Source organism: Lygodium microphyllum, chromosome 7 (genome assembly GCF_053477565.2).
Source record: "Lygodium microphyllum isolate KBCC chromosome 7, Lygodium_microphyllum_v1.1.10, whole genome shotgun sequence".
Lineage (NCBI taxonomy): Eukaryota > Viridiplantae > Streptophyta > Polypodiopsida > Schizaeales > Lygodiaceae > Lygodium > Lygodium microphyllum.
The window spans coordinates 53,389,892-53,414,878 of NC_141141.1; the positions used below are offsets into that span (position 1 = coordinate 53,389,892).

The window sequence follows — 24,987 nt, forward strand, 5'->3', positions numbered from 1 at the left end:
CTTGCCTCACAGTTTTTGAATGGAAGCAGTCATGTGTGCTTGCCACGTTTTGAACAAATGCCCCACCAAAGCTTTGAAGAAAATTACACCTTTTGAGGCTTGGAACAGCCGGAAACCTTTTGTTGGACACTTTCATACCTTTGGGTGCCTTGCATGTACACATATTCCAAAGGTACTCAGAAAAAAGTTGGATAACAAGGCTGTTAAATGCATTTTTGTGGGATATAGCAATGAGAGCAAAGGCTAGAGACTCTATGATCCTGTTTCTAAGAAGGTGTTTGTCAGTAGAGATGTACTATTTGATGAAAAATCAGAATTGTCCTTGGCTAGTTTAGACACATATCAAGCTGCCCGTAATGTATTTCAAGGGCTGCTGCCCATTACATTTGGTGATTCAGCTAGAGTTTCACCAAGTGAACTCAATGTTCAATCAGCTGCTCCTTTGGAAAATAAAGAAAATGTTTTTTTGCTTAGCCAAGGGTTCATAAACAGCTCATCTTAGTTTACCCTTTACATATGTAAAGAGGGGGGGATCCATGTTGATCATTTGTCTTTATATTGATGATCTCTTGCTTACAGGGACACATGCTGATCAAATTTCAGCATTTAAACAAAATTTGCAGCAAACTTTTGACATGTCAAACTTGGGGTCTTTGCATTATTACTTGGGCATTCAGTTCATACATGATGCTGGAGGTATTGGGTTATCACAGTCAAGATATATAGGTAAACTTCTTGAGAAGTTTGGCTTACAGGATTGCAAGCCAGTCTGTACACCAATGGAACCTGGACTAAAGCTGTCATGACATGATGACAGTGATTTGTTTGATATACACACATATGCTCTAGCAATTGGATGTTTTATTTACTTATGCAACACTAGGCCAAACATACAGTTTGCAATTTCACCCCTCAGCAAATATATGCATTAGCCACGCATGTCACATTGGCAAGCTGTTAAGTGTGTCTTCCGTTACTTGCAAGGTACTAGGTCCCTTGGATTGCTTTATGCCAAGGGGGGACCATTGCAGTTACATGCTTACGGTGATTCTGATTGGTCTTGTGATTATGATTAACGTCACTCCACTAGTGGCAATTGTTTCTTTCTTGGCTCGTCTTGTATATCTTGGCTTAGCAAGAAACATTCCATTGTTGGCACAACGTCATGTGAAGCTGAATACAAGGCAGCTTTCACTACCACAGTTGAATGTGTATGGATTAGACGCTTGCTTGCTGATCTGGATGTATCTATTACTGAGCCTACTCCTTTGTTCACTCACAATCAGAGTGCAATTGTAGTGGCACGGAACCCAGTGTGTGTTTCATGCACGCACGAAACACATTGAGATACATTATCACTTTGTCAGAGAGAGGCTACATGCAGGTGATATCAGCCTTGTCTATTGTCCTACCACCAGTAATGTGGCAGATATCTTCACCAAAGCTCTTCCTCTTGAAAATTTTGAAGCATTTCTCCATGCTTTAAATTTGATCTCCTTTGGTGGCGGATGATCCTTGTACTCTTGATCACTCTTCACTCTAGGGGGGTTTGTTGGATATTTCACTCACGCCTCACTTACGCCTACGCTCACATAGGAGTGTCAATGATCAATAGGACACTGGGGCATTTTTTACTCTCTGTAGTGAGGTTTTTTCCCCCAAACTTATGATATTATTTTGTATGTGCCTATGGCACACATTTACGGGCACTTACCATGTTCGGATGTTCTATGGGAGATAGGAGAGGTTGCAGGGCACCTCTGAGAGGATGAGGAAGAAAAGAGAGGCTTTCCTAAGGATTTGGGATTCAGACACCTTTCACACTACCCCTCAGATGGTCTGGCACTTAGGCCCACCAGATTGATTGTTTACACAACCATTGTATCTTTGATGTACTTAGTTACTCTTCATAGAGTTTCTTGTACTTTGTATTTACCATAGGGGGACTTTCTCCAAGGTGTTATTAATAGAATTCTCTTTCCTTGGGAAAAAAAAAAGGTTAGTTGTAGATATATTATGGCTACAATGTCTTAATGTGCATCATGAGATAGTTAATACTTTTGAAGGGGAAATCCTCAATATGTGCAAGAACATAGTTACAATCAATCTCAGAGTGAAGAGAAATATTTCTCCCTCACAAGATCATGTAAAAGATCTACATGCACATGTGCATCACTTGACATAGAAACAATCTTTTTGTCCAAAGACTTTATGGACCTAGACCAATCCAACTAAGGCAAAGTCTGGACTTTGTGGACCCAGATATATTTTGGGTGACATGTCCAAAGAATATCTCCTCTAACTAACCCATGCATCTCTAGACATTTCATGTAGATCTTTTTGTCTTGACACTTTGTGAACTTGAATCAGTCCAAAGTTTGAGGCAAAGTTTGGACCTGGCCTACTAGGGCTGACCCAACCTAGAGATTTTTTGGGTAACATGTTTAGAGATTTCTATTAATAGCACCTCGGCGAAAGGCCTAAAACAAAATACAAAGTACAAGGAACTTTGTGAACAATAACTAAGTACATCACAAATACAATGGTTGTGTGAACAACCAATCTCGTGCGTTGTAGTGGCAAACCATATGATGGGCAATATGGAAGAAAGTACATGAATTCCATGTCTCTAGAAAAGGATCTCTTCTCTTCCTCATCCTCTCAGAGTTGTCCTGCATCCTCTCCCATCTCCCGCAAAGAGTGTAAATGATCTCTCTCCAAATCCTTGATAGTCTCGTCTGTGGATATCCAGAAGGTCAATAGCATGGATACATCTTGCAGTCTAAATGTACCAAGCTATGATACTAGCAATCAACTCGCATCTATGGTAGTGTCTCTAGGTCCACTATGCTTGTGAGTAATCTGGAGTAGGGATCTTGCTCAAATGCTGTCCAATGATAAGAAAAGGATAGCTCCAACATCCTCATAGACACATGCTGTGCCTCTATCTCTGACCCATGCTATAACCCCCTAGGTTGCCACCAAAGTCTATGCTGTTCTATGACATATTTTTCCAAGGGCTCTCCTCCAAACCTCATGGGCTTTGGGGCAGTCCCATAGGCAATGTCTCTGTGTCTCCATTGGTGCACTGTATCTCACGCATGCTACTCAGTCCCTACCATATCCAAGCCATGTCCCAATTCCTAGGGTCTTGAGAGCTACAAGCCATAGAAAGAGAGATATCTTCCTAGGCCTGAAGCTGTCATGTAGTGTTCTCTATTCAAGTCAAAGCATCTGCCCTCATAAAGGATGCATAAACCTGCAATTACAGCAAGCTGAAAATAATGACAGCAGTAAAACCCAAAGCTAGATGTGAAAAATCAACCTGAAATCCAATCTGCAACTGTAGGTATATCCTATAAGCATTGGGATATGTACAAACCACTAGTAGTCACTGAGCATGCAACCAATACCGAGAACTGTCAAACTCAATGTGTCAGAGAAATACATCTAATAGGCATATCTGTCATGTGTATAGTAGGTCTCAAAGATAGCGGCAGAGAACTCATTAAAGTAGAAGCTATCGAGTGCTTGACCACTTGTTATTTTTCGTTACCAAGTGATCCGCACATTTGCTTCACCATTTATCATTAAATGACAAGATAACGAGCATTTCTAGCCTCCAATGATATTATGTTTCTAACACACACATAATTAATTTGTACAGGTAAGGCCTCAAAGATTCATCAACAAGATTCAATAGCTTAAAAAATTTACAGTTTAGCCCTCACTTGCTAAGTAAAAAGTCACATAGAAACTCATTTATCCTCTCTGTGCCGATGGGGGGTGCCTACTGGCTATGCTCTGATCTTACTCATCTATATTCTCCTCCCAAGCATGGTAGTGTAGCCAAAGAAGGCCATATCACACGGTCTAACAAGGAACGGATCCCTCCACACCTATTCTCCTAGATCCCACTGTAATCTTTGTAGATGTCTCTGCTAGTAAGCTCAATATATATCTCTTCAACTACAAAAGGAGAGAAAAGACAACCATTGTAACAAGAAGCAATCACTAAGCAAATAAAAGTGTGCTATTTTTCTGTGTACCTGTCATTCTCTCCCCTCTCCATTGCACTATTTATAGACCGCAACACCCCACCCTTGACTCCACTCCAGCTCATGTCCTTAGGTGCTATCCTATTCAATACTTTTGACCAAAAAGACTTCTTGGACAGGCCTCACTTGGCTGTCTAGAATATGAAGCAACCTTTTGTCATTTAACATTGAGAACTGATAGCATAAATTCAGCAAATTGAGGTTGTTGAATTTATCACTGCAAGCTCATAACAGCATTTGTCCACTATGCCCTAAACAATGCATCTGCTTCTTGAGCAACTTGTACTTGTGGAGTTGCATGTAACTGAACTACATGCTCACCAATTGCATTTGTTGCTTGCTGTCTTAAAGCATTTTCAGCATTTGGTGACTCAAAACCATGTGTTAAGTGCCTCTAGGAGGGGATTCTTGTTCCTTCCTTCTATTACCACGATTGTGTGACATGTTTTTACTATTTTCCCCTTGTTGCGCACTCTTTTCAGCGAGCATAAACCTTATTGAATTGCAGCAAGCCAAAATGCATGTGTTTGCTCCTTGAGAGGACCATAAGCTTAACCCTTCAAAAAGATGGTGATGTTCTGGCAAGAGAACCATGAAATCCCTTCCCAAACCCCAAGGGCAGTGAAACACATTTTAGAAAACACTTAATTCAGCATAGTAATAAGTTCAGCAAGAAAAATCCACACACAACTAGAGCTAGAGTACAGAAATGGTCATATTTCAACAATTTCTTATGGCAAAACTGATGTATAGATGCACAATGGCCCTCTTACTTTCAATGTTGGCCTCCAACAACCTGTAGAGCATTCAAAAATGCATTTAAATACTTTATGATGAAACAAGGAAACAAGCTTAATGATGAAGCCAATCACCTATTCAGTCCAACTAGTATCCTCTGATCTCAAACCAGAAATGAGAAAAGAAAACATGAATAGATAAGAAAAAAACTAAAATAGGGAATTCAAGAACAGAACCTAGTTCAACTAGTATCCTCAAAAAATGCAGCCCAGACAATAACTGTAACCAGGAATCCTAAATTCTGGGTGACAATAGTGCTAAAACCAATAATACCAATTTGTTCAACATATATGGGCCCCACAAGAAATGCAGAGCTAGCATCCAAAGATACCCAAAGTAGCATGGGATCATAAATTTCCCACATTAAAATTCATCTTCTTGAAACAGTTTGACACATATGCAAAGTCTAGCTGCAAGTGGGGGATTTGAGTCTTCTGAAAAAATCATGCACATCAAGTAAGAGTGGTTTTTTAGTAACAGGAAATGAAGATCAAGAAAGTGCCAAAGTCCTAGAAGGAAGAAAGGCCATCAAATGAGGCTAGACTTGGGACTCAAATGGGAAGAAAAGAAGTAGAAGAGGAGAACTATGGGGGCATGATGGCAAAGGAAGAGGGAGGCTGCAGTTCAAGGAAGAAGCCAGGCTCTGAAAGCCTAGTGTTCTTTTTTTTCCAAGAAAAGAAATTTCTAGTAATAACACTTCGATGAAAAGCCTGAGGTAAAATACAAAGTACAAGGAACTCTACGAAGAGTAACCAAGTACATCACAAATACAATGATTGTGTGAACAACCAATCTGGTGGGCTGTAATGCCAAACCCTATGAGGGGCAATATGGAAGAAAGTGCCAGAATTCCATGTCCGCAAAAAATGATCTTTTTTCTTCCTCATCCTCTCAAAGCTGCCCTGCATCCTCTTCTATCTCCCACGAAAAGTGCGAATGATCTCCATCCAAATCCTTGATAGTCTCCACTATGGATACATCAAGTAAGTAATAGCGTGGCTGCATCTCACAGTCCAAATATACTAGGCTATGATATTGGCAATCAAATCCCATCCGTAGCAATGTCCCTAGGTTGACTGCACCTGCGAGTAATCTAAAGTGGCAACCCTGCTTAGATGCTATCCAATGATGAGAAAAGAATAGTTCCCTTGAACATCCTCATCACCACACGCTGGGCCTCTATTTGTGACCCATGCTACAGCACCCTAGGTCATCACCATGGTCTTTGTTGTGCTATGAAGTATCATCCTAAGGGCTCTCCTCCAAACCTCATGGGCTCTAGGGTAGTCTCATAGGCAATGTTGCTGTGTCTTCATTGGCTCCCCGCATCTCACGCATGCTACTTGATCCGTGCCGTATCGAAGCCACATGCCAACTACCAGGCTCCTATGAGCTACAAGCCATAGGAAGAGAGAGATCTTTCTAGGCCGAAAGTTGTCATGTAGACATCTCCAAAAGTCACATAGAAACTCATATGTGATTCCCCCTTTGTACCAATGGAAGATGGCTGCACGGCTATTGGCTGTGCTCTGATCCTAGTCATTTGTATTCTCCTCCCCAGCCTAGTAGTGTAGCCAAAGAAGACACGTCGCAAGGTCTATCAGGGAATGGATCCCTCCACATCTACTCTCCTAGATCCCATTGTAATCGCTGTAAAGGTCTCCTCTAGTAAGCCCAATATCTCCATCCATCTACCAAACAGGTGGTTGGGTTTGGGTCAATGTACCACTTCCTCTTGAAATGAGCTACTACTCTAATCCTCTATTTAGAGCATCCAATTAAAGTTGTTTGGTCAAGATCCTCTTGTTGGAGACAACCATCCTCCTCAACCATAAAAGCAAATGTCCTATCTCTACTAGTCGCAAAGACTGCTAGCAGAATGTTCCCTCTAAAGACCAATCCAAGCCTAAGAGATACCTGTATGTGTTCACCAATCCAGTGGAACTTCCTCCGTCATGGCCTCAATCATAACTCTAGCTCCCCTGAGACCCTATAGTCTTTGTCTTTGAGCCTCTTGCTGTAACTCTTGGAATGCAAACAAATCTCCCATTGATACAACAACTTGTAAAGAGAATCTCCCTCCCATGATAGGTATGTCCTCTGTCCAAGAGTGTGGCTGGAGTCTAATCTCAAAAAGTGATTGAAGAGAAGAGGTTGCCTTCTCTTCTCTTTGTATGTAGTGGGGGATAGATCATGAAGCCTCAGCAATATAGATCTCCATGCTCTGATCATGGCAACTGCGCATTTGACCTCGAAGTTCCTCCCTAAGTCCCTGGTCCTGATCTCCTGAAAAATCCAATGGATGAAGGGCTGCCATGGCCCTCCATGAGTAGGTGTCATAGCCTATAGCCTCCTTATCATGAGTTTCTTCCAAGGCTCCTCAACTAGAAGCAAGCATGTAACAATGAGCTTAGCCAACAAGGCTTTGCTCTGGCTGTCTGGGTCTATGATCCCCAACCCTCCCCTGGATCTAGGCTGTATGATGACATCCCAAACAACCTTCGCTCTGGCCGCTCCCGTCACCTTTAGACCAAATGAAGTTCTTGATAAGGTGCTTCACCTAGCCAACAATGCATTACCTGGAGAACACCCAACAAGAAACTACTCTCCTTGCTAGCGAGAGTCTCACTGAGCTCCAATAAAGAAACTTCTGTCTTATGCTCAAGAGGAGAGGTGATAGCTGCATTTCTGAGGTAATGTCAACCCCCACATGGCATCCAAGATATCTTACTGCAGTCCCACAGGGAACCCACGTGAAATCCTCATGAAGGCACCACTCCAGCTGCCTAGTGTTGCATACCTAGAATCCATAGGACTTGTGCCAATTAATTAAGTCACTGCTGCTCTACAAAATATCTCTGTGGCCATTACAAAGGCCCTAAAGTTACTCTCATCCCCATCTACATAGATTGTTGTGTCATCCGCGAAATCCACATCTAGAAGCCCTTCAAACTCAAGGATGGGTATCCGGATGCCTCTAATAGCTATAGATCTATCTCTCAAGAAAGAGCTCATGGACTCTGCTCAAATAAGAACAAGAAGGCCACTAGTGGGCAGCCCTCTAACTGATCTCTGAATGCTGAATCTGTCTCCTCATGCCCCACCCATTATATGAAAGCCTAGTGATTAGCTGTAGTGGATAGAGCAAGAGAAATGGGTAGCAGCCATTATTGGATAATTTTGTAGGAACGGTTAGAAGTTAAAAGGATACAAGACTAGCCTTCTTTAAAAGATCATTAATTTGCATAATCAAAGAAAGGATATCAATTAAGCAGAGCAAGAATAGTTGAAGAGATGGAGATTGACATTTAAATACCTGCAGATCTTGATTCAGCCTCTGACATTCTTGTTGTATGTCCTTACTTCTGCGCTTCATATTTTGAATCTTTGCCAATTCATCCACAGATAGATTTTCCCTCAATCTGGCAATGTATATAGACAAGAAAACATCTATAGACTCTAGGAGTCAAATAAGTGCATGAAGTTAAGATCTTTTAGTGTAGTATAAGATTACAGGTGCATGAAATTTGTTTTTCTTAGAAGAAAATTAGTTGCAAATACTTTAATTAGTCTATGTGATCAAGCTGATTCATAAGATTAACAGCAATAGTTTGTCATACTTTGCAAAGGATATGCAGGTAATTATGCCAGCTATAAAGCAAATAAGCCAGTAATAGAGTTTTCTCTAGCATAAAATCTTGTTTCAGAAAACTTTGCAAAGATTCCTCAAAATCACCTTAGAGTATTCCAATGTGACTCCTCCGAAAGAGTCCCATTTTCACCTAGTTCATTATTTTGATTCCGCAAGCGCATGTTCAGCAATTCCTCTTGCAAAGACTGTTATCCAAAACAAAAGTTCATGTACAACTCTTTAGTGAGTTACAACAATAAATGGCCAGAAACTTCTTCAAACAAGAATCCATATTCCTGTACACAAAAGTTGAGAATAGAAAGCCAAAAGTACATTATGATTGGTCAAGAATATGCCATAGATAAATTACAGGTTTGTTAAATATTTGTATATCAACTATACTTATATGTGTTGTGCATGGTCCCTGGTCCCCACAAAAAGTTGGCCTAACAATTGCAACTGAGTGTTTCCTCCATTGTGGAGCAAGTTCAAGTTCCAATAGCACCACTTGCAGGGACATGGTGGTGTTACATACCATGAAATTGTTGTGGCTCTCGCCCTTTTAAAACCATCCCATACAATAGTCTTGCAGAAGACCACCACAAGGCATGAGGGGAGAAGGAAGAGGAAGTTGTGAGAGAGGAGAAAGAAAGTGGAGGAGAGGCAGGAGTGACCAGAGGGAGGGAGCAGTGGAGGAAAGGAGGTGGCATGCTTTCACTGATTGAAGCATTGGGTGATGTGGGAGGAGATGAAGGCAAAGCATGGGAAGGGGAGGAGGGTTGGTGCTGGGGCTGGGTGGTTTTTAGGCCCTTGGGCTGTAGTTGCAAAATTGGTCCATGCAATAATGGCAGCTAAGGTCCAATCATCCACGGAGATTCTATAAATCCTAGAGAAGATCCTAGTGCTTGCTAGTCTCTCTCCAAGAAAACTGAAATGATCTGGTAGATTGATGGAACTCTTAAATCAACTGAGGATTTTCTTTGTGCCAAGAAAAGAGAGACCAAAGTACACGCCCTATATAGGACAGCAATGGTACATATGATAGGATAGCAAAGGTACATCATCCGATAACAAGAGAAAGTCTAATACAAGGGCTGTGGCAAGAAGGTGCCAGAGTTCCATGCAGCAAGAAAAACATATCGCCTCCTCCTCATGTGCCCATAGTCACTGCCATCAAACCATGTTGATGATCTCTATCCAGATCCTAGAAATGGTATCTACTGTAGTAAGTCAAGGGTATGACTACATCTTGCTTCTTTTTTCAGGAAAAGAGAATTCTATTAATAACACCTCGGAGAAAACCCCTAAGATAAAAACAAAGTACAAGGAACTCTGTAAAGAGTAACTAAGTACATAAGAAAATACAATGGTTGTTCGAACAACCAATCTGGTAAGCTATGATGTTAGACCATCTGAGGGGCGGTATGAAAGGCGTTTGAATCCCAAATCTGCAAGCCTCTCTTTTCTTCCTCATCCTCTCAGAGTTGCCCTGAATCCTGTCCCATCTCCCCTGCAGAGTATGGACTATCTTTGTCCAAATTCTCGATAAATACTCCCCAGTGGATACATCCTGAAGATCAATGAACTGGCTGCATCTTGCAGTTCATAAGTACCAAGCTATGACGCTGCAAATCATCTCCCATCTATGACAATTTCCTCAAGTCCACCGCATCTGCAAGTAATCTGGGGTAGGGATATTCAGATGATGAGAAAAGAGGTGCTCCCCTGACTATCCCCATAGCCATGTGCTGGACCTCCATTTGTGGCCCAAGCTACAGGCCCCCATGTTACTACCATGGACTCCACCTCTCCTCCAAACCTCCTGGGCTCTAAGCAAGTCCCGTAGGCAATGTCTTTATGTTTCCTCACACTCACCACATTGCACACATGCCACTAGGTCCCTACCATAGCCGAGCCAATTGCCAATAGCTAAACTCCTGTGGGCTACAAGCCATAAAAAGAGAGAGGTCTCCTAGGCCTGAAGTTGTCATGCAGCCTCCTCCAAAAGTCATACAGGAACTCATCTGAAATTCCCTCTCTATGTGCTCTGATCCTGCTCATTTGTATCCTTCTCCCTGACCTAGTAGTATAGCCAAAGACTTATTCCTCTAGATACTCTTGTAGCCACATATTGAACCTCTATCCATGACCCAAGGTATTGTCCCCCCATGTTACTATCATAGTCCAAATTGCACCATGGAAGACCATATAGAGAGCTCTCTTCCAAACCTTGGCTTAATAGGAGGTGGAGGCTAATCAAAGTCAGATCTATCACTACCCTTAGCTGCCCTCTTTGACGTACCTAGATTTCCATCATCTCTCTCTCTTTTCTTCCACAATAACTTCTGTGTTCTGAGACTTAGCAAGATAAGCTTAAACAAAAAAAGAATCTACCAAAGCATCCCAACCTATCTTTTCTCGAATACTCTTTCTAGGTCTTGTGCAATCCCATTAATCAAATCTTTGGTGGTGTACTTTGAAAGATGGATCAAGGGTCAGAAGTACTCATCACTCGAAGATGGCACTACCATCACCATCTCATTTCTTGGCCTTGATGAGTACTTCATGCCATACCTTTGCGAGATTGGTAGAATCATACAAACACATAGGACTTTTGTCTGTGCAATCTTGGAAGGCACACATAGTTACCCATCTGTCCGCAGAAGAGAATCAACATGGAGTGGTAGAGAGTGTGTAATGCTAGACAGAGGAGGAGAGCACACTAGCAACATAGCGAGATCCCATAGACGAGGGACAAGGACAATGATAGAGAGGTCAACAGCCACAAAGATAGGCCGCGGGATGGTGAAGAGTGGTCATGGATCTTAGATCACCAACTTGTGCAACACCACCTCAACCTCCTATAGCTCACATAGCCTAGGAGCCAAAGATTCCACAGCCCCTAATCATAGTAGCACCATAGATAGATGTGATATAGTCCAAAAAGGTAGTGACACTAGCAGCCCCACAAGAGATACAGCAAGCTACATCTTGGAGATGTACCACCATCTCCCAAAACCCTCTACTTACTCCGTGAAGATCCCAGAGTTGATACCATCTCAGGTACCCAACACCCAGCAAGTGGGGGAAGCTGATGAGACATAGGAGAGCGAGCAGGACATAGAGGACTCAAATGCATACTCTGAGGACTTCCCCTATTACACACTGCAATAGAGCTAGCAGAAAGGTCACATGAGAGGGTGTATGCTAGGAGGTAGTAGAGGCAGGCATCGACTGTAAAGCCACATCGATTTGAGAGGTTGGGGTGCACCCGATGAGGATACTCCCATGGAATGCACGAGGCTTCAGAGGATGTCACTTCAGGCAAGGCTGAAGCCTCATGAGGTAGGATTTGTACGGAGCATTAGTCCGAAGATCGATTGATTTTCTCATGTTGCAAGAGCACCACCTCTCAGCAGAGATTCTATGAGAAGTTATTGCCAGGCTTAAGTCACAGCTACTGGATAGCAGCTCTAGGAGTCATACAGATTTATGTTGGAGTATGCATATGCACTGGGGAGCAATAGACCCAGTCGGTAGAGGGCTAGGGTATCATGACTCTAGGGAGAGCCATGTGGATCTCTATAGAAAGAGTCGAGGAGACGCTTATTGGTCTATTGGTCATTTATGCCCAGAATGGTGAGCAATACAAGAGACATATTGGATTACCCTCAGTCAATCTTTACTGCAGATAGATCATTGGATAGTAGAGGGTGACTTTAATATGGTGGAGGCCCTTGAGGATAGGAGAGGCCAAGGCACAAAAAATATTAGAGAAGACCAGGGAGCTTAGAGGGAGCTCTTATTTCAGATCAAAGGTCAAGACCCATGGTTCACAACAAAGTTTGGCAAGTCCATGGGTTTGCTCCAGCTCTGTAAGAGAGATAGGGCAGTAGGAGCCAAGACCTTCTCTAGAATGATTGGGCCTCCAACAGAAGTGATCTAGTAGGCATCGTACCTGGCACGATGCTCTCAAACCACTCACTCATTAAGCTATTTTTTTGGAGAGAGTTAGAGGAGCCCCCTCCAGTGTTAGGATTCCAGAGCATCTATTCTACAAGGATGATCTTAGAGACAATCACACACAGTTCTTTCTTTAGGGAGCAGGCTACAAGAAGGAGACATGATCTTCTTGAGAAGGAGAGATTTGCCAAAGCATCATTGGCTGCCTTATAGAGGGAGGAGACGGCCAAGGTGGAAAGGACAACTGAGAGGATGCACATTGCCAGAGCAAAGATTGATGCTATGAAGGAAGCTATATTAGAGTGCAAGTTTCACATGAAAGCTTCCTTTTGGATTGATTTTGGAGCTTCTATGAACAAGAGTCCTCGAAAAGATATCCCAAAGGAAAATCCCAAATACAAATCAGCCATGTAAGGGACTTCCATATCAAAAAATAAATGTAGCAAGGAGAAGTCTATTACAAATTTTGAAAAATAACTAGTTGAGAGGTCTATAATGCCAAACAATGTGCATTTGGAAAAGAAAGAAAGTGTCACAATCCCATGTCCTAAGAAAAGTCTCTCTCCCCATGATAGTCTTGGAACTTCCTTGTATTTTTTCCCATCTCCGATGGAGAGTATGCACAATCTTTATCCAGATCATGGGGAGAGTCTCTATAGTAGAGTGCTTGCAACTTCCAAAACCACACCAGAATGTACTTCAATTCCCTACACAATGTTCCAAGTCTCTTTTGAAATCAATACATAACACATCATATAAGTCCACATTGGATAGTTGGTTGATGTAAAGGTTGTCTATATGGAGAAAATTTTGCAAAAAACCAACACATGCTATAGCACAACACAAAGTAGGCAGTAAAAGTCCTTACCGATAGAAATGACCACTGTCGAAAATTTTGCACAAAAGGATGAAATAGCTTGCACAATATAAGCAGTAGTGTAAATGGGGGCCAAAATGAACCTGAATAAAAAATGTTATGACACCTAGCCCGAAGGACTAATGCATAGTATTTATCGACTTGCAAATGCTCAACATATATTGTCCCAATGGAAGAAGATGAGGTAGAGGGTGTTGATGACTCTACTCAAGAGGTTGAAGCCTGCTTTGATACCAATTGTTGGATTTAGGGTTATAGGAATGCACACACAAAGCTTGGAGAAGAAGTTTGAGAACACACCACAAAGTATATTAAGGTATCAAAGTAGAAGATTTATAAGTATAACTATGTCCTAGAGTGAAAAACCATATATACAAGGCTGAATGCAAAAACCTCCTAGAGAGGGGTAGGAGTGTCCCAACAATCTTAACTGTTCACTAATATCACTACCAAAATATGGTGGTGAGTACCTAAAGAAGTTCTATGTTGATATCCATAGCTGCAACCTTAGCCTCAATCTTGTCTCCACCAAATATGAGGACCGCTTCGGGCACCACCTTGAGCATCATCACCATGTAGGCTCTCCTCTTAGGCCTAGAATCTTCAAGAGCTTCCTTGTTTTCCGTGCGTTGTCAACAATCTTTGTAATGGTGACCTCTTTAGCCACAGGAAGTACACGTAGAGAGGCTTGGAAGAGTTGGTGTTGCCTCCCTAACTGTCATTGCATCGTTTACTTTTTTTTTGTGCAAATAAAATGTGGCTAATTATATTACTCAGAAGGCTGATTACAACGAAGTGCACATGCTCAACAAACTAGCTGAAGGTGATGCAAATCACAGATCCATCATGTATACAAGCCTCTCAAGACGGTCTAGGGGGGATGGGGGCAAGAAGCCATGGAGGGGGGGTGTATCGCCATCTGGGGTTGCATGCCTGCATTGTGAAGAACAGGTCATGGCCACCCCAAGTGAGCAGAAAGTGAAGACGGAGCTCCTGACCAGCTCAAGACTCGCCCTACACCTGGTCCCAACAGTCGTGGAGGGAGTGGATGATGGAGGTCCAAAGCTCTACCAAAGTCGCATATACTGAAAGGCACTCCCCGCCAAAAACCACCTGATAGCATGCCTTCCAAATCTGCCATCCTACAAGACTCCCTATGATCTCCCATACCTCTGAGCGCTCTGCTGTGGGATCCAATACTTGGCAGCTAGGTAAAGCCTCCAAGCCAACCACTGCACAAGACCCACCCTTGATGGAAAAAAATCGTGTCCTACATCCCAACCTCATACAAAAGGTGACAGCCCTAGCTGACTACCTACCAGCAGAAAGCCCCCCACAAGATACATCCAAGGCTGGGTGCCACACAGTGGAGAATACGGCAGGCTCCTCTCCACACGAGCTGTGTCGCCTCACAAGACCAAAGGCAATGCTTTGAAGTTTCTAAGTGCTGCTGTGGGCAGCGCTTGCAACCTCCATCCTGTTGCATTTGAGCCAACCAACTCCCAACAGCCAGACCCCCATGTGCCAAAAGCCAAAGGAAATACGACACCCTCATGAGCCTCCAACTGTCCCACAACCAACGCCAGAAAGTCCGACGGAAGGCATCCGTAATGCTGTGCTCCGCCCAGTATATACTATGCGAAGGCGCCCAATCCATGTCCTCCTACATCAATACATGTCTACCAATCTTGGTTGTGTACTCCAAGAACCTCACTGGCTTCTTGGTGACCGCAGTGGTGGCCGGCCATAGCCACTCTCCAGGGTCCCACCCTAGCTCATCAAGTGGCTTGCTCTCTCATATCCAAAGGCCCCACTCCCGAAACTCCTCCCAAGGCACATAAGGGTCTAGTCGCTAGGTCTACCCTTGGAGTCCAACCACATGAATCCTCCTCCAAGAAAGGATAACAATCTCCTCATCCTGCTGCCCTCTCTCAAGAACCAACCACCCCCCATCTTGCATGGTAAAGAAAGTCCCGTAGGGGGCACTGCCCACTCTACCTGCCACCTGTAAGAGGATACCTGCCAGTGAGAATCTAGCAGCCCACACCTCATCAGGCTCCACCGGCTCTCGAAACGAGGGGTCTAGCCACTCCTGAGGGATCCCTAAGTCAATCTCCCTTCTCCTCACTTCAACTCCTCGTTGACAACCTGATGCCTGCTACAACAGCTCCTGATCTGCCATCCTGTACACCTCCTGCCACGTCCTGATAGTATGATCAGGGCCAGCCTCCTAGCCAGCCCACTGGATGTGGGGGCGCTTGGCTGAATAATGATATCCCAGCCTATCTAAGCCCTTGAAGGACTTCCATCTCCACCTAACCAAATGAAATTCCTAATGAGCCGCTTCACCTAGCCAATGCATGACCCTTCACAATAAGCTTCACCATCAGCACTCTACCCTGATTGTCTTTGGATCAATGATCCCCAAGCCACTCCTAGATCTTGGCTCAATAATGATATCCCATCCTATCTGAGCCCTTGAAGGACTTTCATCTCCACCTGACCAAATGAAATTCCTAATGAGCTGCTTCACCTGGCCAATGCATGACCAAGAGAAGCCCCAACAAGAGGTAATATACCACATGGTAGCGAGTGGAACCTAGTTACAAGTACCACCCCCTTGCTAGTGATAATCTCCTTGAGCTTCAATAAAGTAGCTTCTGCCCCAAAATTCCTAACCTCTTTGCATCTAATGAGCAAGCTCGCGCCCGTCACGTCGCAAGCTGCCCCCACTCCGTCCAATCGCACCCGCCCCAGATCGATCGCACAGTTTCGTTAGCTCGCCCCCCCCCCCCCCCCCCTGGCTGAGTCCCCCTGCCCGACGGCTCGCGAGAGCCCGCCCTACCTGCCCATCTCTCCCCCCCACCCGACAGTTCTCCCCCGCCATATCACCCCTGCCCTGCTTGCCTGTCTTTCACCCCCACCCCCGACAGTCCGCCCCAACAATCCACCATGTCTGCTACCATCTTATCCAAACCCCCCCCCCTCGGGTGCCGCTCACCCTACTGTCCCCGCCATATCCACCCCTTGCCCTGCTGTCTCCCCCCCCCCCACTGCCAAAAATAGTAGCTCCCCCCCCCCTCGCCATTTTTTCCCCCTCACCCTCTAGTTGTTCCCTCTATCTGTAGCAACTTCTCTCCCTCAGCTATCACCATGACGTGATTGGTAGTTTTCTCAGAAGGTATGCGCAATGGAAACCTCTGGTCAGACGCCGGCGCACTCAGTGAGTGCCCCCCTGTCAAACACCTTCCGCATAGTCCTCTCTAAGGAGCAGCTCTTAGCCGTCCGAGCTAACGAGCTAGAGCTAATGGAAACAATGATTTATAGTAAGGTAGGAGGACATTCCCCAGCAAGGGCCCAGCTTCAGGACTTGCTTCACTCCACGCTATGCATGGGCACAGCGCAGACCGTGGAGGCGGTCCTATTGGGCCAAGGGATCTTCATGGTCCAGCTCAGCTCGGCAGATGCAACTCGCGAGTTACTCGACAGTTCACCGTATACGTCCACGAAGGGGGTCATATACATGGTCCCTTGGTACAGTGGCTTTACTGTGGAGGCGTTTGCACTCCACAACAGGTTTCTTCGGCACCCGGACACCCTTCTTTTCCCTGGCCTGGCAATTGAGTATCGCCATTTGGTGGAAGACTTTGGACGGCTCTTCGGCACTATCCTTTCTGCTTCTTTCGCGGATGCAATGACAGCAGCACCAGTCCCAAAGGTACGGGTGACAATGAAAGAGGTCAAGAATATCCCACAGTTCCTAGAGATTGAGGCAGGTGGGCACTCCTTGAGGCAACAGGTCATTGTGACTAGGCAACCAGGGCAGTGCCTGCGTTGCCACGACTTTGGGCATCATGCAGCAGTTTGTATACGTTTCGGAGCCAAGGCGGCTCCGCCCATAGATCCGCAGGTGAACACTGGCGGCTTCACACGGGTCCAGAGACGACAGAGAGGGAGATGGCAAGGGGGGGCGCAGCTAGCTCCTCAGGCCCAGCCTTGTTAGCAGGGTGCAGGCGGGCGAGCAACCCCCCCCCTCGGCAAAGCACTCCACAGCCCCCCCTGTCCGTTCCACCCGACAGGACCGTAGCCCCCCACATTCTCCACCCACGCCACAGACTACCTTGCCTGAGTTCCCACAGTCCCCTCACCCACCCCCCCAACCCCCCATCGACCTTGGCCGACAGTCCTCCCCTACCAGGGCCACCCCCCCACACCCACCATGCATCTCCATCCATCCCACCATCCCTCGATCCTCTTTCCCCCCACCACCCCCCTCGTCCGCACCCGGGTTAGGTGAGCCCCCCCAGACCCACCCCTCCACCTCCCACAAGAGGTGACGAGCCACACACACCTACCTCCTCCGCCGCGCACTAGCAGTCTTCCCCCTCCCACATAGCCACCAACTCATCCGCCCCTACCACCCGCCACACCTTCCCGAGACAAGCACAACTGCTGCCACAAGAGTTCTTCCACAGTGACCCATGGTCCTACCTGCGAGTTACAGAGTGCGGAGAGTTCCCACTACCTCTAGAGGTGGGGATCTTCATGGTTCGTAAGTCAAGGAGGGACAAGATCCATCTACTAGCACCACCAAATGGACCAAACTACGCCTTTTTTCTTCAGTCCTCTTACTCAGGGGAGTGGACGACTACACAGATTGAGGAGGAGTTGAAGAGTTAGGTGGCGGATCATATCTCCCAGTGGATGGGAGATGAAGGATTAGCACTGTTTGCACAACAGTGGCCAGGTTGCATGATGGACATTAACTGGTGGGCTGGTGTCGAGGTCCCACACTTGAGCATTATCTTTCGAGCCCCTCCACAGTGGAGAGCTGCGAGGGACGTGATCGAGTGGCCCCGGACACAGGTGGCCCATTTCTACCAGTGTGCAAAGTCGTGATTCTCAGCATGGCTGATAGATGCATTCATAGTACCACCCTGAGCATCTATCACCCCTATGGTTGAGGGCCACCATGGGGGATTGGAGTTCACCATCCAGACTAGCGGCAAAGCACACTTGCATGCCTCACAGTTTCTCCTCTTCATCAATAGCATCCACACTGAATAGATGCATGTTCCATCAGTCAAAGGTTTTCCCATGAGCTTACACCTTGCATCCTGGAATGTGAATAGTTCTCCACTACAGTGGGGCCTGTGGTTCCAGGAAGTTGATTGTTCGGTAGGAGTTGCAGCCTGCACTTGCCGAACAGATCGACATCTTGCTTCTGCAAGAGCACAAGCTCACCCCCACCCAGGCCCAGCGGGTTGGGAAGGTACTTCCGGGCAGCTCGCACACTTACTAGGAGCACGCCATAGGTGCCCACGACAAGAGTGGAGGCGTATGCACCTCTATTGGCCCGAGTCTCACCGTCTGTGTATGAGAACACGGGACGATAGTGGCAGGAAGGGTTCTATGGATCAGATTGGATATTGGGGACTCGTGTATTGGAGTCCTCAATGTCTATACCCCTACGGAGGTTAGGGCATGCAGTAGGTTCTGGGTGGAGATCATAGATAGCCTTCCAGAGGTGGAATCCTGGATTGTTGGAGAAGATTTCAACAACCTAGAAGCCTTGAAGGACTAGCACAGCAGAGGGAGAAACTACCAGGGCATGGCTAGGGAGGAGCAGGAGGCATGAGAGGTCTTTCTACTTGCAGTCAGAGCAGGTATGCCTAGAAAGATGCTGCCTTCCACAGGAGGGAGAGGTCGTTGGACTTCTCTTGGGGATATAGGCGGCTAGGTGGAGTCCTGCTAGAGCGGTTGGATAGGTTTTATGTGGGAGAGTGGGGAGGCTCTCGTGGAGGCTAGATTGAGCAGTTGGCAGGCACTACATTGTCGGATCGTTGCCCGGTTCTCTTGACACTTGACCCCCCAGCATCCGCCCTAGACACACAATCCTGTCAGATCCCTGACTCAATCTATAGGAGGAAGGAGGTGATGAGACAGATAGAGCAGATTTGGACCAGAGAGTGGAACAGGAGGGACCGGATAGCAGAGGAGGTTGCAAAGGTCCTAGCGGAGTCGAGCATAATCAGCCAAGAGGTAGCCATATAGGCTAGGCAGCAGTGTTGGGAGAAGGAGAGAGCACTCTGGTGGGACCTTGCAGCCACGGAGAGATTATTGCAGGACGGATCGACATCTTGCTTGTGTAGGAGCACAAGCTCACCCCCACCCAAGCCCACCGGGGGGGGAAGGTACTTCCAGGCAGCTCGCACACTTATTGGAAGCATGCCATAGGTGCCCACGGCAGGAGTGGAGGCAATTGTACCTCTATTTGCCCAAGTCTCACCGCCTGTGTACAAGACCATGGGATGATAGTGGCAAGAAGGGTTCTATGGATCAGATTGGATATTGGGGACTCATGTATTGGAACCCTCAATGTCTATGCCCCTACGGAGATTAGGGCATGCAACAAGTTCAGGATGGAGATCGCACATGGACTCCTAGAGGTGGACTCCTAGATTATTGGAGGAAATTTCAGCAACCTGGAGGCCTTGGAGGACCGGCAGGGCAAAGGCAAAAACTACCAGGGCATGGCTGGGGAGGAGCAGGAGGCATGGGAAGTCTTTTTGCTTGCATTCGGAGCACATGATGCCTGGAAAGGCCCTGCCTTCCACAGGAGGGAGAGGTCATTGGACTTCTCTTGGGGATAGAGGCGGCTAGGTGGAGTCTTGCTGGAGCAGTTGGACAGGTTTTATGTGGGAGAGTGGGGAGGCTCTCGTGCAGGCCAGATTGAGCAGTTGGTACGCACCACGTTGTCCGATCATTGCCCGGTTCTCCTGACAGTTGACCCCCCAACATCTGCCCTAGGCACAAGATCTTGTCAGATCCCTGACTCGGTCTATAGGAGGGAGGAGGTGACGAGACAAATAGAGTAGATTTGGACCAAAGAGTGGGACAGGAGGGACCGGATGGCAGAGGAGGTTGCAAAGATCCTAGTCGAGTCGAGCAGAATCTGCCAAAAGGCAGCCATACAAGCCAGGCAGCAGTGTTGGGAGGAGGAGAGAGCACTCCGATGAGACCTTGCAGCCACGCAGAGATTATTGCAAGAGGCACCAGGGCATCCCACACTGCACGCACAAAGGTGTGCGCATGAGTAACCATTGCTGGCCTAGAGGACAGGCGCTCGGAGTTCTCTTTCCGAACCTCAGCAGCTTTCTGGGCGCGAAAGGGGGACACGATGTGCAACAAGTTCTTCCAAGTGCACCAGCCCCGCACCGCAAGAGACCAAATACGCAGCCTTTGGGATCAGTATGGGAGGACCCATTCTAGCCCAGATGAAGTGATGGAGATTGCCACCGACTATTACACACGCCTTTTCTAGCAGGAGACAACTTCAAGTAGAGAATAGAGATGTAGACAGCAGGTATGGGATCACATCCCGTCCCTTGTCAGAGAGGAGATGGGACACTCCCTCCTAGCCCCCTTCACAGAGAAGGAACTAGAGGAGGCTTTCCATACATAGGATGGGCAGAAATGCCCGCGGGAGGATGGCCTCTCTAAGGCCTTCTTCACTACCTACAGGGAAGTGGTGAAGGACCCCCTACTGATTGCCTTCCAAGCGATTTTCACTTTAGGACAGATACCAGGGAGTCTCTCGGCAAGCCTTATCACTCTTCTCCCCAAAGGGGGAGACTGGTTGGAGCTCTCCAAGTGGAGACCGATCACCTTATTGTCAGTGGCCTATAAGGCACAGGCAAAGATGATTGGTAGGTGACTACGCCCCGTTGTTCCAAATATCATCCATGACACATAGAAAGGCTTTGTCCAGGATAAGAGCATCCTAGACAATGTATTTACCTTCTTTGAGGCGACAGACTGGGCTCAATACACAGTGGGCAGAGACTAGGAGTATTACTCTTGGATTTCGAAAAAGCTTATGACAGGGTGGACTAGGATTTCCTAGAGGGGACCATGGTGAGGTTGGGATTCCCCCAGGCTTGGATTCGTGGGGTCTCTGGCCTGTACAGATCAGCTACTAGTAGGGTTCTCATAGGCGGAAGGCGAGGGGAGGAGTTTCGGCTGGAGAGATCGGTTCGACACAACTACCCCCTGGGCCCATACCTATTCCTACTCTTCGCAAAGGCGATGTCTCACTTTCTCAGGTCACGTGTGAGCGGATTGCGTGGCCTCTAACTTCCAGTGAGAGAGGAGACTGAGTTGTTAGACTCAGAGTACGCAGATGATACAGCCCTCTACATAGAGGACAATGAGTTGATGTTGGAGAGAGTGAGGCTGGCTCTTGACATGTTCTGCTTTGCAGCGGGAGCGAAAATCAACTGGCAAAAGTCGGTTGGTTTCCTCATAGACCCGGACTCCAGCACGGAGTGGGGCGTCCACCTGGGATTTAGATGGGTGAGCAGAGGGTAGACCGTCCGGTAGCTAGGGTTCCAGGTGGGACTCGACATCACTCCTGCCCAACAGTGTCTTTCTGTCCTTGATTCTATTCAGAGAAAACTAACCTACTTGCCTCTCACTAGCCAGACGAGCCCTGGTGGTTAACCAGGTCCTCCTATCAGCGGCCTGGTACATCGCCTCATGTTGATGCTTCTCCTCATCGTGTGTAGTGTAGCTTCGCCGCCTAGTGCGAAATTTCCTTTGGACAGGGTCTGATGGTTCCAGGGATTCCAGGGCCAAGGTGGCGTGGGAGACCATCATACGACATAGGTCAAAGGGAGGGCTTGGGATCATAGACCCATAGTATCAAAGTATGGCCCTATTGGGCAAGCTAGTTGTCCGCAGTGTCACACCAAGTGGGCAAACCTGGAAGGTCTTACTTATTGTAGGAGGGCCTTCAGGATTGTAGACCGAGGCTTGGCGGTGAATGGAGGCCATCCTTGAGATGGATCTTCACATCAGCCCAGATCACCCCCCCAGATCACCTCTCCATCGCAACTTACTCCGCATGTGGCAGGGCCTCTGTAAGGCCCTAATCCAGAGCCCCCCAGGCTGCCGAGAGGAAATAGACCATTAGCCGTTGATCTAAAACCCCCACGTCAAAGATCGGAAAGGGGCACAGATTGGTGAGCGCCCCCACATCCAATGGGCTGGGTGGGAGGCCGGGTGGGAGGCCGGCCCGGCTCGTACCATCAGGACATGGCGGGAGGTGTACAGGATGGCAGACGAGGAGGTGTTGCAACGAGTATCAGGCTGCCAGAGAGGAGTGGAGTTGAGGAGAAGACAGATAGACGCAGCAATACCTCCGGAGTGGCTTGCTCCCTCGATACGAGAGCCGATAGAGCCCGGGGAGGTATGGGCAGCTAGGTTTTCACCAACAGGCATCCCCCTTCAAGTGGCAGGTAGAGTGGGTGGTGCCCCACAAGGGACTTTCTTCGCCGTTCAAGGGGGGGGACGTCTGGCCCTTGACAGAGGGCAGCAGGATGAGGGGATTGCCACCCTCTCGTGGAGGAGGATTCGGATGGTGGGCCTTCAAGGGAAGACATGGTGACTGGACCCCTATGTTTTTTGGAAGGAGCTCAGGGAGTGGCACCTTTGGATCTGGGAGGTCAGACCACTTGATGAGCTAGAGTGGGATCCAGAAGAGTGGCTATGGGCGGCCTCTACGGTCGCCATGAATGCACCCAGGTTCCTAGAGTACACTGCCAGGATTGGCAGACACGTAATGATGCAGGAGGATATGGACTGGGCGCCATCACGCAGCAGGCACTCGGTGGAGCACAGCATCACGGAGCCCTTCAAACGGACCTTCTGGTGCCACCTATGGGATAGCTGAAGGCCGAGGAGGGTTGTGCTTTTTATGGCTGGTGGCACATGGAGGCTTGGCAATGGTAAGTTGTCTTGCCCAGATGCAGAAGAAGGGAGGTTGTAAGCGCTACACACAGCAGCCTTTGGAGACCCCAAAGCACTACTTTTGGTCATATGAGGAGGCGCAGCTCGTGTGGAGAGGAGCATGCTACATCCTTCACCGTATAGCACCCAGCCTTGGGTGTATGTCATGGGCAGCTTTCTGTTGGCAGGCAGTCAGCTAGGGCCGTCACCTTTTGTATGAGGCCGGGATGCAGGACACTATATTAATGATCGAGGCAGGGTCGTGCGCAGTGGTTAGTCTCGAGGCTCTACCCATCCACCAAGTATTGGAGCCCACACCAAACCGCTCGGAGGTATGGGAGATCATAGGGAGTCTTACTAGATGGCATATATGGAAGGCGCAATGTCAGGAGGCTTTCGGCGGAGAGAGACTTTCAGCACATGAGACCTTAGCAGAGCTCTGGACCTCCATCATCCACTCCCTCCGCGGCAGATGGGATCAAGTGCAGGGCGAGTCCAGGGCTCGTTAGGAGCTCCGAGGTCACTTCATGCGTACTTGGGGCAGCCAGGGTCTGTTCTTCGTGATACAAGGCAGGCAGCCCCAGTTGGCGATATACCCCCCTCCCATGGCTTCTTGCCCCCATCCCCCCGAGACCGCCTTGAGAGGCTTGCATACATGATGTATTGGTGAATTTGCATCAGCTCCACCTCGTCTGTTGAGCATGAACACTCTGTTGTAATCAGTTTTTTTGAGTAATATAATCAGCCACATTTTACTTGCAAAAAAAAAGGTTATGCCTTATTCTCAAGGGTGAGGGTAGCAGTTGATGCTCTAAGGTGATATCAATGCCCACACGACAACCAGGGTATCTCACCTAAGTACCACAGAGAACCCAAGTAAAATTCTAATGCAACCTCCAATTTGGTTGTTGAGTGTCACGAATCCAAAATCTGTAGGATTTGTGCCAATTGATAAGAGCCCATAAAGCTCTACCAAAAACCTCCATCATAGCTACAAAGATCCTGAATTTCTCAGTCACATCCAAGTAAACAATTATGTTATCCAAACTCTAAATCCAACAATTCCTCAAACTTGGAGATGGGTAGTCTGATGCTATGAAGACCATTGTAGCTATATTCCTCTCCGAAAAGATCTCATGGCCTCTGCTATAAATAAAAAGACAAGGTGCAAGGGGGCATCCTTGTCTCATCAAAAAGGCTTATTGATGTCACTACATCTTGTCATTGATAGAAAAGTTTTCCCAAAACTATTGCATTTCATCAATAGTTTTATCTTTAGGGTAAACTAGTTCTAATGCTGCCTACTGTTACACATTAGTGTATAAACATATGTCTTGTCAACAACTTTCCAAAGTGGGAAATCCTCTCCAGTAAGAGGTGATGCACTTGGATCATGAGAAAGTCTACTGATCCTCTAGACATACTCTAGGTAAAACTTGTCTCGTGAGGCTTTTGACCATGCAAAAACAACCATCCACCAAGCTTCAAACATTGCATGAGATGATCCTCATGGTGAATGTTTGAGTTTCTCAAAGCAGGGTAGTTTCTCCACTCACACCTATATTTGCTACATCTTATTGTAAAATAAATATAGTCTTCTCTTTGTTCTCTTAGTAGCCTCACGAAGAGTAGGGTCAATAGAACATCTAGACCCTCAATTCCAGCTCTTGAATCTCAACGTGACATCCTCTACCTTATGAAGCTGGAAACTAGCGCTTTCAAGCACAAGCAAATTTGGTGCAGCTATGTTGAGCACAATTGGCTGGAATGTAGTTGGTTTTGCCTCCGAGGCAGCAGGTCTAACATCTTTCGACCACTCCATTACAGTCTTATGTGCATTGGTTTGATAGAATCTCCTCCATGCACTAAAG

General features: G+C 46.9%; 1 protein-coding gene across 1 annotated transcript in view; it reads right to left on the minus strand.

Moving 5' to 3' along the window:
* Window positions 1-24,987, minus strand: part of LOC148033448 (uncharacterized) — a 242,715-nt gene that overhangs the window by 134,826 nt on the left and 82,902 nt on the right. Inside the window, exons 9-10 of the mRNA XM_087681371.1 lie at window positions 8,593-8,693; window positions 8,173-8,278 (exon numbers count right to left, since the gene is read on the minus strand). Of these exons, the coding sequence (XP_087537497.1) occupies window positions 8,173-8,278; window positions 8,593-8,693 (207 nt within the window). The remainder of the gene's footprint in view (window positions 1-8,172; window positions 8,279-8,592; window positions 8,694-24,987) is intronic.